The 15,253-nt window shown below is 34.4% G+C and overlaps 1 protein-coding gene across 1 annotated transcript in view; it reads right to left on the reverse strand.

Moving 5' to 3' along the window:
• Positions 1-14,787, reverse strand: part of LOC129005482 (apolipophorins-like) — a 49,391-nt gene extending 34,604 nt beyond the window's left edge. Inside the window, exons 1-13 of the mRNA XM_054434386.1 lie at positions 14,675-14,787; positions 11,330-11,356; positions 7,911-8,101; positions 7,125-7,307; positions 5,975-6,130; positions 5,260-5,455; positions 4,513-4,741; positions 3,692-3,857; positions 2,935-3,117; positions 2,571-2,723; positions 1,785-1,932; positions 1,199-1,482; positions 608-805 (exon numbers count right to left, since the gene is read on the reverse strand). Coding sequence (XP_054290361.1) covers positions 608-805; positions 1,199-1,482; positions 1,785-1,932; positions 2,571-2,723; positions 2,935-3,117; positions 3,692-3,857; positions 4,513-4,741; positions 5,260-5,455; positions 5,975-6,130; positions 7,125-7,307; positions 7,911-8,101; positions 11,330-11,356; positions 14,675-14,747 — 2,187 coding nt within the window. The 5' untranslated portion in view covers positions 14,748-14,787. The remainder of the gene's footprint in view (positions 1-607; positions 806-1,198; positions 1,483-1,784; positions 1,933-2,570; positions 2,724-2,934; positions 3,118-3,691; positions 3,858-4,512; positions 4,742-5,259; positions 5,456-5,974; positions 6,131-7,124; positions 7,308-7,910; positions 8,102-11,329; positions 11,357-14,674) is intronic.
• Between the last annotated feature and the right edge of the window lie 466 nt (positions 14,788-15,253).

Genomic DNA, 15,253 nt, shown 5'->3' on the forward strand with positions numbered 1-15,253 from the left:
AAAATAAGATATTTTTCACATACTTCAGTTCAATGTTGAAATGATTAACTTACCCTACAGCTGTGGACATTCAAACCAAAGTAGGTTTTCGGCCTCCGAAACAATGCACCTCAATTATGTATTGAAAAAATAACATGATTATTTTGGGACACTGTAAGGCGTAAAAGCAAATCAATATAATCTATTCAAATTTAAATTTCACTTACGACAGAAACACAAGAAAGTACTTTAAGGGTTTAAACTGCCTTGTACAAAGAACAACAGTGCCTCAAAGTACAAAAACAATTTAATAAAGTAATAAAGATTGATCACAAAGTGTACTATTTAATTGCTTTTGGGGTTTATTTGTGAAAATGCAGTTTTATAGAGTATAGTTATGTCTTGACTGACATACTTTACTGTTGGATGAAAGAAACTATATTCAAATCCAGCAAAAACAATATTTTTGACGATTTATAACAGTTAATTATTCTTTACCATAGCGCAACACATCCTAAAACCACAGATTTACATCATACATATTCAATCTTTCACTTAGAAACTGTTTTAATGACTTTCATAGATGAAAATTTTATTTGAATTACAAACAAATAAACCGTAAACAAACCTTGTTTGTAGCGGCGGAAGCTTGTTCCTTGGAGACAGAACGTTTAGGTCTATTCGCTGCGTCCTTGACTTTTTTCACTGCCTCTTCAATATCATCACCGACTTTGTCAACAAACTTGATTCCTCTGGACTTCAGAAGTCCTTTGGGTCCAAAGTATTTCTCCAGATGATATTCCAAGTTTTCCATTCGAACACCGACCTAGGAAAATAATAGAATGATCTCGCATTCCAACGTAGTTGGCTAAGAAACTTAAATGTGGCTGACATTACTATTTGTCAAACTGAAATGCCATCAAAATGATATCGTAGTAGTGTAAAACGTTCACTGAAGTTTTATTTAAAATTACAACTTCATATTAAACTTGATTGGTTAATAAATAACATTAAATTTTTTAACTTATATGAAACAGCTGTTTCGGTACTTACGTATTATACCGACCACAACCTAACCTAAGGGTGGTTAGGTTGGGTAAGCTTGCATTAGGTTAGGTTGGGTATATTTTGTTATTCAAACTAATTAAAATCTTATTTGGAAGTGGATTTATCGGTGTGGTCGGTTTAATACGGAAGTACCGCTGTTTCTTCCACTAACCTCTGCCAGGTTGAGAGAGTGCCCAAACAGTTGAGTGGTCAGGTTCAATGAGACCGACCTCGGGATGAATGACTTTTGAGAGAAGATGCGGTTAAGTTCGCCCACAGCGCCGACGTTGATCGCGTCCAGACTGTAAGAGACTTCGTAGTTGCGGGAGAACTTGCGCTGGTCAATAGGGAACTTCTTTTTGCTGATGATATTGCCAAGGAATTGTTTCGCTGCTTCCTTCTCAGGGCTTACGGAAGCTCTCAGGTTACGGAGATGGGAGATGACAAAACTGCCGACTGAAACGTTTTAGTGTTATTAATTCAGACGAAAGTGAGAGTTTAAATTTGTATTAAACAAATCTTGTATTTTCTGTGACTAGTTAAAGTATTTTTTTTATGTTTTATCCAGTAAACACATTTAAGATTAAAGCTAAAAAAGCTTAGTGGAGGCACAAAGCAAAGTCACAGTTCCAAAATCAATCACTCTGGGAACAAATAAATTGTTTAACCTTAGGAATCCACAAATTATCCTAAAATCTAACTGTAATTGATTTGTCCAGCATTGCAAATTGTTTCATCAACGTGACTGCATTCCTTACCTTGGTTGATGGGTTCGCTATCCACCAGTTGTTTGACAGTGTCGGCTACGTGAGGACAAGGAGCCTGTACCAGGGCAAGATAGGCTTTGATCCTGAGTTCTGAGTCCTCCTCCACATCCTTCAGGATGGCTGTTGCGGCTTGTTTCAACTGAAAACCAAAATTAAAGTAATTAACTGAGTGTAATGAGGAAATTTTACAAATGAAATTTGACATGAATCAGGTCTAAAATACCAATTTTTAGTTTTGCTTGAATATGATTCTTCTGTCTTTCCTTTACAGGTTTACGAGGATATTATAGCAGTAAGAATGGATAAATATTTGTTTAATACTGTAGTTTATTTTGTAGCCCGTATCAAGCATACTAAATGGATCTAGATTCACAATATTTTACGTACAGTACATGTAAAAATATTTTAGATCAAAATGTATTACTTTCATGTAAATTTACCAGTAAAAGGACATTTAACAGTGGACTTAAAGTTTTATTTCCTAAACATTTTCAATAAATGTTTTTTATCGTACCAAAACAGTTTATTTCAGTTTACTTAGATCTCAATGTTCTACATAAAGACTTAAAAAATATTTAAGATATCTGAGTGGCTTTCCTTAAAAATTTAAGGTCATTCTCAAACAAAAAACATCAAAAACTCAATTTTAATTTAAGTCTTCAGATCGCTTTTTTGAGTTCATTTTCTATCAGTTATGTCATTTTTGTAAAATCAACTTATTCGTGTGCTATTTTTCTTAAAGTTGAGTTCCAGAAAAACAAAAATGTTAAAACTCACAGCTGACTTAGCGGGATCAGCGAAGAAAGCCTCGATGGCGGCAACCCTGACTCTGGTCTTGGCGGTTTTGTCAGAAGCGCAGGCAGCTACCTTGGCCGCGACATCATCACTCAGGTGTCGAGTGTTTCGTAGACCCTTCAGACTAGCGATGATCTACAAGACAACACAAATGACAACATTGACAAAACAAGGTTGAAAAGTAATTTCTATTACATTCGTCTCAATTAACATGAACTTTAAGGGTTGTAAGAGCAGGCCTAGAACCCTCAAAGTCAGAAAGCGAGTCATAAGACACAGTACAAGACTGCAAAATATCAAAGTTTTCAATTTGATCTCAGGAATGTTCAACAACGGTTTCACTCACCTTGTTTTCCTTGTCGTGAGAGTCGGTCTTGCAGCCAGCATCCAGGGGAGCGGCCAACTTGGTCAGGAGCTCCTTCAGTTCGGGAGCGTCGGCGAGAGACGGGTGTTGTAGGTAGAACTTGCCAGCCACAGAGCCGATGCCGAGGTAGGCTTGTACGGGAACCTTGTCAGAGGCAAGCAGAGGCTGCAACAAAGAGATGAGTTTGTTAGGAATTCAATATTAAACATCAGTGGTCCTAGTGCGCAACCCTGAGGAACTCCGTAGTGAAAAAGTGAAAAGTTTAAAACACTGTACAATAACGTATAATCACTACTTTCAAAATGATTAGTAAATGTATAAATTGTTCATAAATCCTTAGATATCACTAGAAAAATCTTTGAGTCTTGGTTTTGGAACCCAATACTTAAACACTTTAAGATCAGAAAAATAGTTAAGGGAGGTGTTAACAAGTTATGAATACTTCCGGCTCAAAGGACCAAATGTTGGATTAGGAATTGTAAAAATATTTAAATAATTATAAAGGTGTTAACATGAGCAAGAAAAACAATGTATATTGAAAAGTAAACAGAAAAATAACATATGATAAATAATCAATTAAATCGACAGGTCAAGAGGAAAAGAAAAGGTCTATGAAAAAGAAAAGAAGTGTTCAACAGGAGGTATTTAAATCAATTTGATTGATATCTGTTTATGTACATCAAACATGCTAAGAACCTAATTGAAATTTTAGTAGATAAGCCCCCAAGTTCAAACTTACCAGGAGAGCCTTCAGTGAGCCTCTGGATGTGTGTTTGACAAAGTTGAGGTCCAGGTACCAACGCAGAGCAGCGTCTGCGGAAATTTGTTGGGAGCTGAGCAGTTCTGCGGCGGCTTCAACAGACTCTGCGCTGCCTGCGTACAGTAGTCCATCCAGGAACAGGTTCCTACCAAGCACACATAAATATTTTACATTCATACAACATAGTGAGTTTTTGAATCAATAATTGCAATAATAGATACATCTGATAAAATTACTGAAACTTTTAGGTAGGGCATTATTGACCACAAAATTTGCAATGTCTGCAAAGAACAGGCCTTGTGAATTGAAAACGTCATATGCTAAACACAGAAAAACTTAAACCCACAACAAGATACCACAGTATGCTTTTCAGTAACAGTTCTAGGCCCTTGTCAAGGGGGGGGCTGCCAGGGGGTGTCCCACACCATCAAGAATAGATGGGGGTTCAGGGGTGCTCCCTTAGAAAATTTGGTATTTTTAAAGCAGTTTGGTGACTTACTAAAGCCATTTTTAAGGTATAAAACATACGGTATAGAAACACCTTTGTTACGTTTTTAGAACAAAACATATTTTTAAGTTCATTTTTCCAGTGTCCAATGGGGGTGGGATTTTGCCTCTGTAGCTCCCCCCCCCCCCTTGTAACCGCCACTGATGCCTTCATTCTGCTTTCCTTGATGAACTAATTTTTTACACGGTATTATCTCCCACTGACAACAATTTTAGTATTGTTTTCTCATGAAAAATTCAATATTTGACATTTAATTCTAAATTTATCTTATAAAATGAACAGATCATCTTACTTGGCGGTCTTGCCCTGGGCTCCGTTGTAGACTTGCAGGATGTCCGCCTTGCTGCCTTGTTCGATGGTGTACACGAGGTGAGCAAACGACTTGGCTGCCTCAGCAGTAGCCACTGGCTCCACTGCTGCAGTAGCCTTCTGCAGAGCTGCATTGATAGCATCAGCATTCTTCACACCATCAGCGTCGTGAGCCTTCTCATAGAACACTACCTTGGGGCTGTTCACATTGGCTGTCAGGAAACAAACCGTTAGTGTTGTGCCGATGGAAGTGAATTTGTTGGATATTTACAGGGAAGCAGTTGTAATGTGATGAGTCGAGTGTTAAGTGTACTCAAGTAGATCAATTCTGTTTCAACATGAATCACTCAAGTACTCTACCATGGAGCTGTTGACACACAGTGGTTTATTGAGACTCGATTCCGTACATATTTGGACTCTTATACCTGCGAATCGTAGCAATTCTGAAAACTAACCAAGTTTCCATCACATACACCCAACTTGAAATTGCAACGTAAGAAATCGTCTAGTGAAGAATCCAAGAAATAGCAACCAAATCCAGTACTTTAGTATCATGGCAAAAGTATCAAGTCAACTTGTATCCTCAGTTGACTAACCTAAAGAGTGTACTCAACTCGTCACATCGCTAGAAAAATGGTTAATATTCCAAGTCGCTCATATTTAAATTGTCATTCATAAACTGTATTTCAACTGATTAAATTGATTTGTAATTAGGTAATTAATGACTCACCAGGGATGGAGCCAGCGCCGGAGCCTTGTAGGGCCAGAGTGTACTTGACAGTGACCTTGGCACCCGCCTCAGGGTTGACGAGAGGTCTGTAGACGTAGACTTCCTCACCAGCGGCCTTCTTCAGCACTCCTCCCTCCAGCTCCTGGTCGACCGTCAGCTGAGCTCCCAACAGCGGGGAGGTCTCCAACGCACCAAACTGTCGACAATCATGCGTTAAACACTTTGCTACGGTAAAATGATTTAATTTTAATCATGTAATTTGGTGTAATCACTTCTATTGAGATTACTCTTTGACTATTGAGACAAGTGACTCGTTCCCATGTTTAAAGTTGTGAACCAGTTTTTTAATGTGAATGAACGTAGTTCAATTGAGCTACCAATTGAGTCTGCTGAAGTAAATTACTGTCTATTGTACAGCCTTTTTAACTAACAGGAAAACTTACTGTAAACAATAGCATCTATCATGTCACATCAAAAACACACAACAAGAAATAGGCCTAAACAGAATGTTGATAGCAGCATACTCTGTCAGCAAATTATTCAACTATGTTCAATTTGAATAACAAATATTTTATATATCCGGTCCATATAGATGGGATCAGCTGATCTACATCAATCAGCTGATCAAATCTCAAAACCGAAACTTTTCCAGAGTTTTAATGGTTTTCAGATTTGAGATTCGGTTTTGACACATCACTACCACTCCAATACTCACACTGCTCTGCACCGCTTGGTAGGCCGTGGTGGGGAAGGGGAAGTTGAAGTCTTCGCGTAACGCACATCTGTTGAGGTTCCTGGTCTTGTGGATCGTCACCTTGCTTCCGTCTTTGGAGAAGGAGAACTCGGTCGGGCAAATACCAAACACGTCATTCTGTGAAACAGTAAAGAATGATAACTTACTACATTTACTTTGCAGCAGAGAATGACAATGGAGTTTGACAATATGAAAGTAATAGAACGTGCAGGGAATTCACCAGACTAGTGTGTTTAGAGAAGATGTTAAAGCAACTAGTGTGTCATGTTTTGTCTAGTTCTACTAAAAATAACACTATAATATCTTACATTAATTGCCTGACTCTTCTTTTCATCTTCTGCCTTATATTTAATCTCTCTTTCTGAGTAATTATAAAATGTACAAATGTCAATCTGAACTATTTTTCTGAAATATTTTTTTTCAAATTTTAAATTAGTTTTATTAAAAAAAAATATTAACAGTTTTTTCTCAACTTTTTTCTCTACCATCTGGGTCGTCGTCTGCTTCATCAAATTCCGTTGGCCAACTACCCATGCCTCTACGGACAATTTCTGTTGCCTAGCTAATTTTAAATTTAAATTGTTGTATCCTTTTCAATAAACCCTGGTTTTGATTTAACTGGGTGTGGTTAAAAGGGGTTTTATCGTATAGTAAATGTAAAATGCCTATGTGACATAAAACATTCCATTGCAAGTGCCAACTTTATCTACAATATACCTGTGATAACTACTGTCGTTATATAACGTAATAGGATAAATAACACTATTACTGAAGATTCACCTATTACCTTGGTATCAGTAATAGTAAACGCTTGGTAATGGTTTACTCAGAATCATATTATTTTTGTAATCTAGTAGTACAAACAAGTGAAATAAAGCTGACCATATAATAATATTAATTAATAGCGAGCGCTAGGTAATAGTTTACTGAGAATCATATTATTTTAATTAAGTCGTAGTACCCTAACAAGTGAAATAACGCTGGAGGGGGAAATCATAGGTGACAAATATAATAGTGTTATTTCACCTATTATTAAAATACTAAGGAATGTTCCTGACTATTACTGAAAAGTAGCAGTTTTTCCCATCTCTAATACATTCTGTGAGCTCACCTCATGTCCAGATTCAGTTCCTTGGTCACTTCGCTTGGCAGAGCTAAGCAGTGAGATGACGGCTCGCTTGATGTTGAGCGCCGCGCCTCGGTCCTCTGCTTCTGCGCAAACCTCCAACAACTTGCCATCTTGGTACGAGAACTTGACTGGCTTGGCGCACTCAGCGCTCAGTCCGTCGTACTTCTGTGGATTAAGGAAGGCATTTATAAGGTATACGTGTATCAATGTCAGGTTGATTGAGCTTTACAGCTCAAAAGTTAAGACAGCTTAGTAGCCTTACCGTAAGGAAGTGGTAAATTTTTTACAAAGTAGGGAATTTATGTTAGGTTATGATCCTAAAATTATAAGATTGTGAAAGTAGACCTATGTAATTAATTTTACTCTGATTATTTACCTTTAAAATGTATATCCTCATTTGTCATTTCTCATCTCCATATTCCTAATCATCCATGCTGAGATCCAGCTAATAAAGTTGCAAACTGATAATTCTTTTACCACATTACTCTTTGAAATGGTAAAAAATACAAAACTATTACAAATATTTATTATAATTACAGCAGACTCTCTTATTCAAAAAATTTTTGTTTGAACTTTGGAGGGTTCTGTCAATCATCTGCGTATGCGTATTATGACTCACACACATTCATTTTTGTCTGGTTTTACAAAACTAAATAAGTCATAACCTTTGTTGGAATTTCTTACTTGATATATCAATCATAACGATGAAATGATGAAAAATTCCTAAAAATCTCTGATAGGTCCAAATGTTCCAAGACTATTTCTCACCTTGCCGTCGGGGCCAGAGACTACGACGTTGGACAGTTTGAGCACATGTTGGCACTTGGACTCGGCAAAGACCTCGGCTGTAGCTGAGAGACCGAGAGTTGTTATAGCGTTGTCTGAACCGGGTAGAGTAGTGGTAGTTGAGCCTTCCAGCTGGTACTTGTAAACATTGCCTTCCACAAACGGGCCACCAACTGAACAGTACACAATTATTATAAACTATAGATCGGCATCTAATGAAACAGTTGATAAGTAAATAATACAAGTTACGAGCGCAGTGAAAAATAAACGTTTATACGTTTGGCTCACCAGCAGAAAAGTAATAGAAATGTTGGGAAATATGAAAAAGATGGATAACTGAACTTATTCAAAGACAAACATAGAAAACCTCAGTTGAAAAAAAATTAAACAGGGAGTTGGAAGTGGTTACGGATGAAGAAAAAAACTATGGTAGTAAGAATGAAGAAGTATTGGGCTGAAAAAATTAAATACAGTAGCCTCCCTCTTATCCGGACACCTTTTAACCGGACATCGGTTTAATCAGACTACACTCGTTGAAAATGACATCTCTTTAACCGGACAATTTGTATCAGCACATCAGTTTAACCGGACCAGAACGGCAGGAATTGGGCGGTACTGAAACAACTGTTCTCATGGGAAAGATTTGAGACCAGTGATCACGTGTCTAAATACAATGCTCTCCTAAATTTAAGTCAAATACTGTATACAGTATGAATTTAAACTGTCTGTTTTAACGAGTTTTTGGGGACATCGGTTTAACCGAAAGCCCCGTTATCCGGACTGGCCTCGGTCCTGAGAAGTCCGGACAAGAGGGAGTCTACTGTAAAATAAAAACCTGACATATAACCCGACTAAAGTGATCCAATGCAGGCCATAAAATAAAATAAGTAAATAAATTTTTACAAATTAAAATTGGAACCCAACTGGGGGCATTTTTACTCATTAAATGATAAGTGTATAAAAGTTAAACATCTTGTATAGTTGTGTACTGTTTCTTTAGCCAGGATTCATTAAATGCCAATGATCAAGAACAGCTGGGTAAAGTTTTGAACCATCTACTGACATTAACAGAATTGAACCAGCAACCTTTTGATTATAATGTGAGTGTTATGAATACTCAGCTCCTCAGCTGAGTAGCATTATATATACATTGATATATAGAATCCTCAAAAAGTCCTGGAACATTTTATTTTTTGAACAGATGCAGATGGAACAGATTTTTAGGTGTGGTGCTTATAAGCAAAGTATCGTTTGCTTTGCTTATACGCATTACACCTAAGAATCTACTTTTGAAGAAAATATCATATTCACAACAAACTTGGGAATCCACGAGAAATGGGAAGGAAATCATAAATGAGAGAGGGTATAAGTCGAGTAGCACATTTTAAGGTTAGGTTTGCCTAATAGAGGCCTTCAATTCAGTGTACGACTTGATCTATGCTCTCATTTAACATTTCCTTCCAACCCATTGTAGACAGTCCCTAGTACAATGGGAAAATTCATATTTGATTCAAAAAGTAGATTTGCAAGTATATCACTTACTAGCAAAGCCTTGTAGCTAAAATCTTTCACTATTGATAAAACTAGACATTTCATCCTCATGTTAAAGTTGTCGCTGGTTTTTAATCGAAATAGTCGTAGTAGATGTGAGCCACCGACAAGATTGTGCTGATCTAAATTACTAATTTATGTCGAATACGCAAACTTTTTTACCAGGTCTAAGTAGTGGAATTATTATGAGCTATAGCAGTTACTATGACCTACTAACTTGGTCGGCAACAAAAAATACGGTAGAAAATAGAATTTTAGACATGCATTCTGTTACTGGTTCACACAATTATGTCCTTTTTTTAAAAAAAAATTGGTGATAGATGGTCTGTATAGATGGGATGTCTACTTCAGTATCCAATAGTCAATGCTAAAATGCCCTTTCTGGACCTTTTGAAGGTATGTACACATTTTCGAAGTGTATATGACACTCTCCATATCAGATATGAAAGGGGGTGGATATTTATTATGTACCTAGATTGTGGTACCAGTTACTTATGTGTTATTTCATATGTCTTTGGTTAACTGATCCGTGTCAATTTTAAAAATCTACCTGATAAAAAAAAAGTTTTTTTTTTAACATTGGTCTTGGGTGCAAAAAAAAAAATAAAATTCTAGATCCTTGACACAAGGCAGTGATAGTTCATCTGAGCTGTTGTGTGTTGTATTGAATGTGTGCTGGTTATCAGGGAAACAATTTACGAAGTATTTAAAATTAATTACTAAACATTTACATCATTCCAACAGATTGTCCTTATTTAAGATACTTCTGTTATGCATAACACTAGAAATGTTTTGAATCAATTATCAATCATTGAGTTGGGGACGCCACCTAGGTGTGTATTTTAACCCAAATATGAATGAAGGATAAGTGTAGAATGGAGTGAGATGATCTTTGTAGCTTTGTTACTGACTAAGATCAGCTGTTTCATTAGCCATGATCATTTGTTTAAAGCCCAATGATCAGGAGCAGCCGTGTCCAGTTTTGAACCATCAAAAAGCTACTGACTTTTCTCAGGATCGAACCAGCCACCTTTTGATTGTCATTAAGAACATTCACACAACAGTTGAAGACATACTTCAATTATTTGAATACAAGGTAAGGGAAGTAAAATTTACTGAAATCAAAAATACATTTTCATTGAATTTAACTTGGGTACTATGGCAAGTTTGTAATTAATAGACAGACTTTTACCTTGTGTCACATCCTTTTCAGATATATTCATGCGTAACATCAAAGTTTGGCCCCAACTTAAAGTAACTTATAAAAGCAGGGAAAACATAATGTTTATGGTTGGCTTTCAAATTAACATAATTTTATCTATTATTCATTCTTGAAGGTGTTTATATCACTACATAACAATTAGTTGTTTTCAAAACTTAAAGCTTTTAAAATTTTATTTAGGGAAACAGATGGTTATGGTGACGGTAACTAATAAAAGAAGTGGCTTAAAAAGTTCAAAAGATTTTCACCGTATCGTTTTGACACACGATGTGGTGGTACTACACTCTCAAAAGTAAGTCTGTACTTTTTTTGTCCTAGGATGCTAGGCACAATCCCGGAATTGTTTTTTCACATTACTTCAGGTTAGACCTAAAGTACCAATTTGCGGCATTATCACTTTGATAAATCCATTCGTAATTGGCGGGATTCGAACCCAGGACCTCACGGACCAAACTCCCGCGCTCTACCACTAGACCAACTCACTCCCCCAGCGAGCATAATTGATCTGTACTTAACAATCATACAGTCGAAACAATTATAGCTTATCGATATCAATGCAAACATTTATACTGAAGTGGATAATCATACAAGCTGAATGGTCACTACTATTTTTACTATTTGTACTTACCACCTCTGCAGCTTTTACATGTTGGTTCTGAAACAAACAAAATTGAATGTTAGAAACCAAAAGAGAATAGTTTCATAAAATTACCGCAGGATTCCTACTTAATCATTGCTCAATTTAAAACAACCAATTATTTTTTAAATAGAGGGTCAAGCTGGTTTTTTATGAAATCGCAACACAGTCATTTTAAGCTTTATATATTGACATGGTTCCTGAACAAGTCTTGTTCATGATCAACAATCAGCGAGTGAATTAAACTATTTGGTTTCGTTCAACTCATTTTAAAATTATTTTTTAGAAGTTGCATTATGTAAATGCTTTTATGCTGTAAAAAAAACACACACACCTTATTAGATTCCCTTTAACAGCAAACCTAAGTACTCATAAGAATTAGAGTTATTTAAAAATTAAATTAATACAATAAGACTATTTTAGGAGTATATTATTGTGAAAATCCAACCAGGTAAAAGGAAATGGCTTATTCTGCAGGTTTGCTGCGGCAGAGGTATTACCTACTATTATACCTTTAGAGGATCAATGACCTATTCAACAATAAGATGGGTAATGCACTTTGAATTAACATTCCTAGATTTTTCAACAATGCGAAAAGCAGTTACGTAATCAATCTTAAGTAATTTGTTTTTCAACTTCCTTGGCAAAATTCCAGAAAAAATTGCACAGACGGAGAAAATAATGACCTACACTCTAGTTATCATTTAGAGTTCAAAGTCAAGGTTAAAAGGCAAGTGATAAATAGAAATCTAGTTAAAAATTGATTTATGTTGAAATGGTCAGTTGATAGCATTTCTCTGATTATTGAAATACTAATCATACAGGTTATGTATATAGGTTTACTCTTTATAAAAATATATGATTGAAAAAGGACAGAAGTTCCGGTTACAGACAAGTAAAAATGCCAGAAACTAAAAAACATACAATCTTGTTTATGAAAAATTAATATATAAGGAAAATAATAGTCAAAAATATTATGAATGAGTAAGTGTTCAAGGTATTTTTCACAATACAGTAGTACTTCTTGCAGTCCAAATTAAAATGAAAAATCTGAACTTCCAATATACCTAATTGCAGAAATTCCAGGAACTATCTTTAAGATACATTTTATAAACCTTATAAAATTTACATTGAAACTTTATTTCTTGACCATTTGCTGGTAAAAATAAAAAATATATATCCCTAGAGAAATTAGAAATAAAAAAGATAAAAAGTAAAACAAAACTAAAACATTTCTTAATGATCATGGCCATTTATTCTCTAGTAGAATTGTTCCACCTCCCTCAAGAATACTAGACATTAAGGAAATATATTTTTATATAGAAAGTTGTATTTATAATTTTATTTTAATTTATTTTTTAACTTGTATTAATAAAAAATCTTTGACACTATTCAAATGCTAATGCATCTAATGTAGACTACTCATCAAATAAAGAGATATAAATTGAAATGTCTAAACACAAATTTAAAAACAACAATATGATCTAATCAAAACTTTTCTATTTTTGTCAATGTACAGTGGAACCTCTTTAATCCGAACCCTCGTAATCCGAACATCCACTAATCCGAACGCCTCATTGCTGTACTCTATACACAGTACAGTAGTTCTTTATTGGATACTGTATTTATTGGTATACATACCGTAATTGTTTCTATTGTAATGTAAAGTACTGTTTATACCCTGTTTCCTAATGTATTAAATAAACAATGTATTTTACTTTATATAGCATTTTTCACTTTTCCCTAGCAATTGTTATGTAAAAACAACAGTATGTTCTGTAATCCGAGCTATTCAATAGTCCGAACTACCCCCGGTCCCAATTAGTTCGGATTAAAGAGGTTCTACTGTACAGTCGTTTAATTAAATAGCGTCAAATAATGTTTAAGTCTACTTACAAATTAATATACATATTATTGGATCGATGTGAAGAATTACAGAAAATTAAATTAAAATAGCAATTTTAAAGACTGCTACTCCTGCATTGTTTTAACTACGTTCTTTTTGCACTCCAGTATTCATCTAGTGACTACAAAGATAAATTTACAAAAAAATTTCTTCTAACTTTTATTTAAAATTTATTCAATCAGATTCATTCCTAATGTTTGTTGGTAGTACAAATAAAGACTTAGAGCACATGAAACTTAGCCTTCTTTTCAAAATACTTTAGATTGAAAGGTTCAACAGGTCTAATTAATCTACGATGTTTATTTTGTAATTTGTAAATCTACCTACATTTAGGAAATAATATTTATAAAAGAATCATTGTTAATTTTAAAAATGTTGAGACAAAAAATAAATAAATTTTATACTAAATGCCAAACACATAAATAAAAATATTATGCATGTATTAATAATATAATTCTCAAACCAAACAAATTATTGAAATACTCGCCCATTAATGTATGAAATAAATTAAAAATATCAATGTTACTTTAATAATAGTTATGGAAGTGTGTTTTAATCTTTAAGTCAATATAATTTATTGGAATTATTTACGTGCTTAGTAATTACTTGTTCTACATTATTATTCAATTTGACTTCTTGTAATATTTCATTTCATTCATTCATTATTTAGTATTAAGTTTCTTAAAATGTCAGAAAGGCTGGCCTGGTATTCATTTTCCTAATTTATATAATTTCATTAATCTGTTCAATTAATCATTAATAATATTCATTCCATAGCCTATATATAAATTTTTTTTACAAAGCCCACAACTTAATCATTTATTAAATATGTAAGATAATTGCAATACATCAAAATTTCTTATAATATAATTTCAAAATTAGTCCTTAAGGAATCAAGAAGCAGTGAAACTGATTGAGATTGGAAGGAGAAGGAAGCCAGAGTGAAGTTGAAACTGTTAGTTAAAAGAAGGATTCCATATTTTATCTAAATTAAATTAATTAATATCATCAAGAAAACCAGTTTATATCAAGTTATCTCACAGTAAACCTCAAGAGGACTCAACTCCATCATTATTTTCAAAATTAAGTATAAACTTTACTTTTAAACTCTTTTAAATTCAGTGCTAATTGGACTTACCTTTTGGACAAAATCAAAATTAGATTTTTTCATTGTTGGGATTTTGTAAGTTTAACACCTTAATAAGAATAATAAGAACTTTATTCAGCCAGAAACTATTTCATGCAAATACATTGGCACGCCAATTTAATACAACCTAATAAAAGGTGTGTACTGTACAAAAAATATATACTATGTACTATGTGGACCATGAAATAAAACTAGACTACGACTATCTATTTCTCAAATTTATCATAATAATTAAAGAATATTTTTTCACAATAATTAATTACAAATAATTTTTTTTATTTACCTGCCCGAGAGGTGATGGCAAGGCAGAAGAGGGTCGCTATCAATAAAGAAGAAGTCCTCCACCGCTTTTCCATGTCGTGGCACTGGCTAACAGGACTCACTGACAGCGCAGGCAGGCACTGCGGTAACTATATAACCTCTCAACCACTGCTGCCAACTGCAAGTAATTATGTAATTCTCAAAGTTCACTTCTCAAAGTTTACATTTCCCTGATTCTGACAAGGGTGGGGAAGTATGTGGTAAATTCATTGTATGTTTACTTCCAAATTAAAGGAGGTGTATTTTATTTTTGCTGTTCAGATTATTGCTATGTCCGTTTATTGGGGTAAGATTTTTAGAGCATGAATTTGGTTGGCATCAGCAGTAATATATTTTTCTGCTACGGTACCTCTTATTTATAGTTACTTTCAATTATCACTTTCCACTGGAAAAATGTGTAAATAATGTTTAAATATTTTGTAGGTATGTGATAGCGATATTCTACTAAGCAATATTTAATTTTATAATACAATTTTGAGCTACGAAAAATAAAATAAAATACAGCAATCTTTTTTATGATTCCAAGGCTGGTTCCCTAAAG

The sequence above is a fragment of the Macrosteles quadrilineatus genome, unplaced genomic scaffold (assembly GCF_028750875.1).
Source record: "Macrosteles quadrilineatus isolate MER2022 unplaced genomic scaffold, UCM_ALF_1.0 Scaffold_21__1_contigs__length_2333173, whole genome shotgun sequence".
In the NCBI taxonomy this organism is placed as follows: domain Eukaryota; kingdom Metazoa; phylum Arthropoda; class Insecta; order Hemiptera; family Cicadellidae; genus Macrosteles; species Macrosteles quadrilineatus.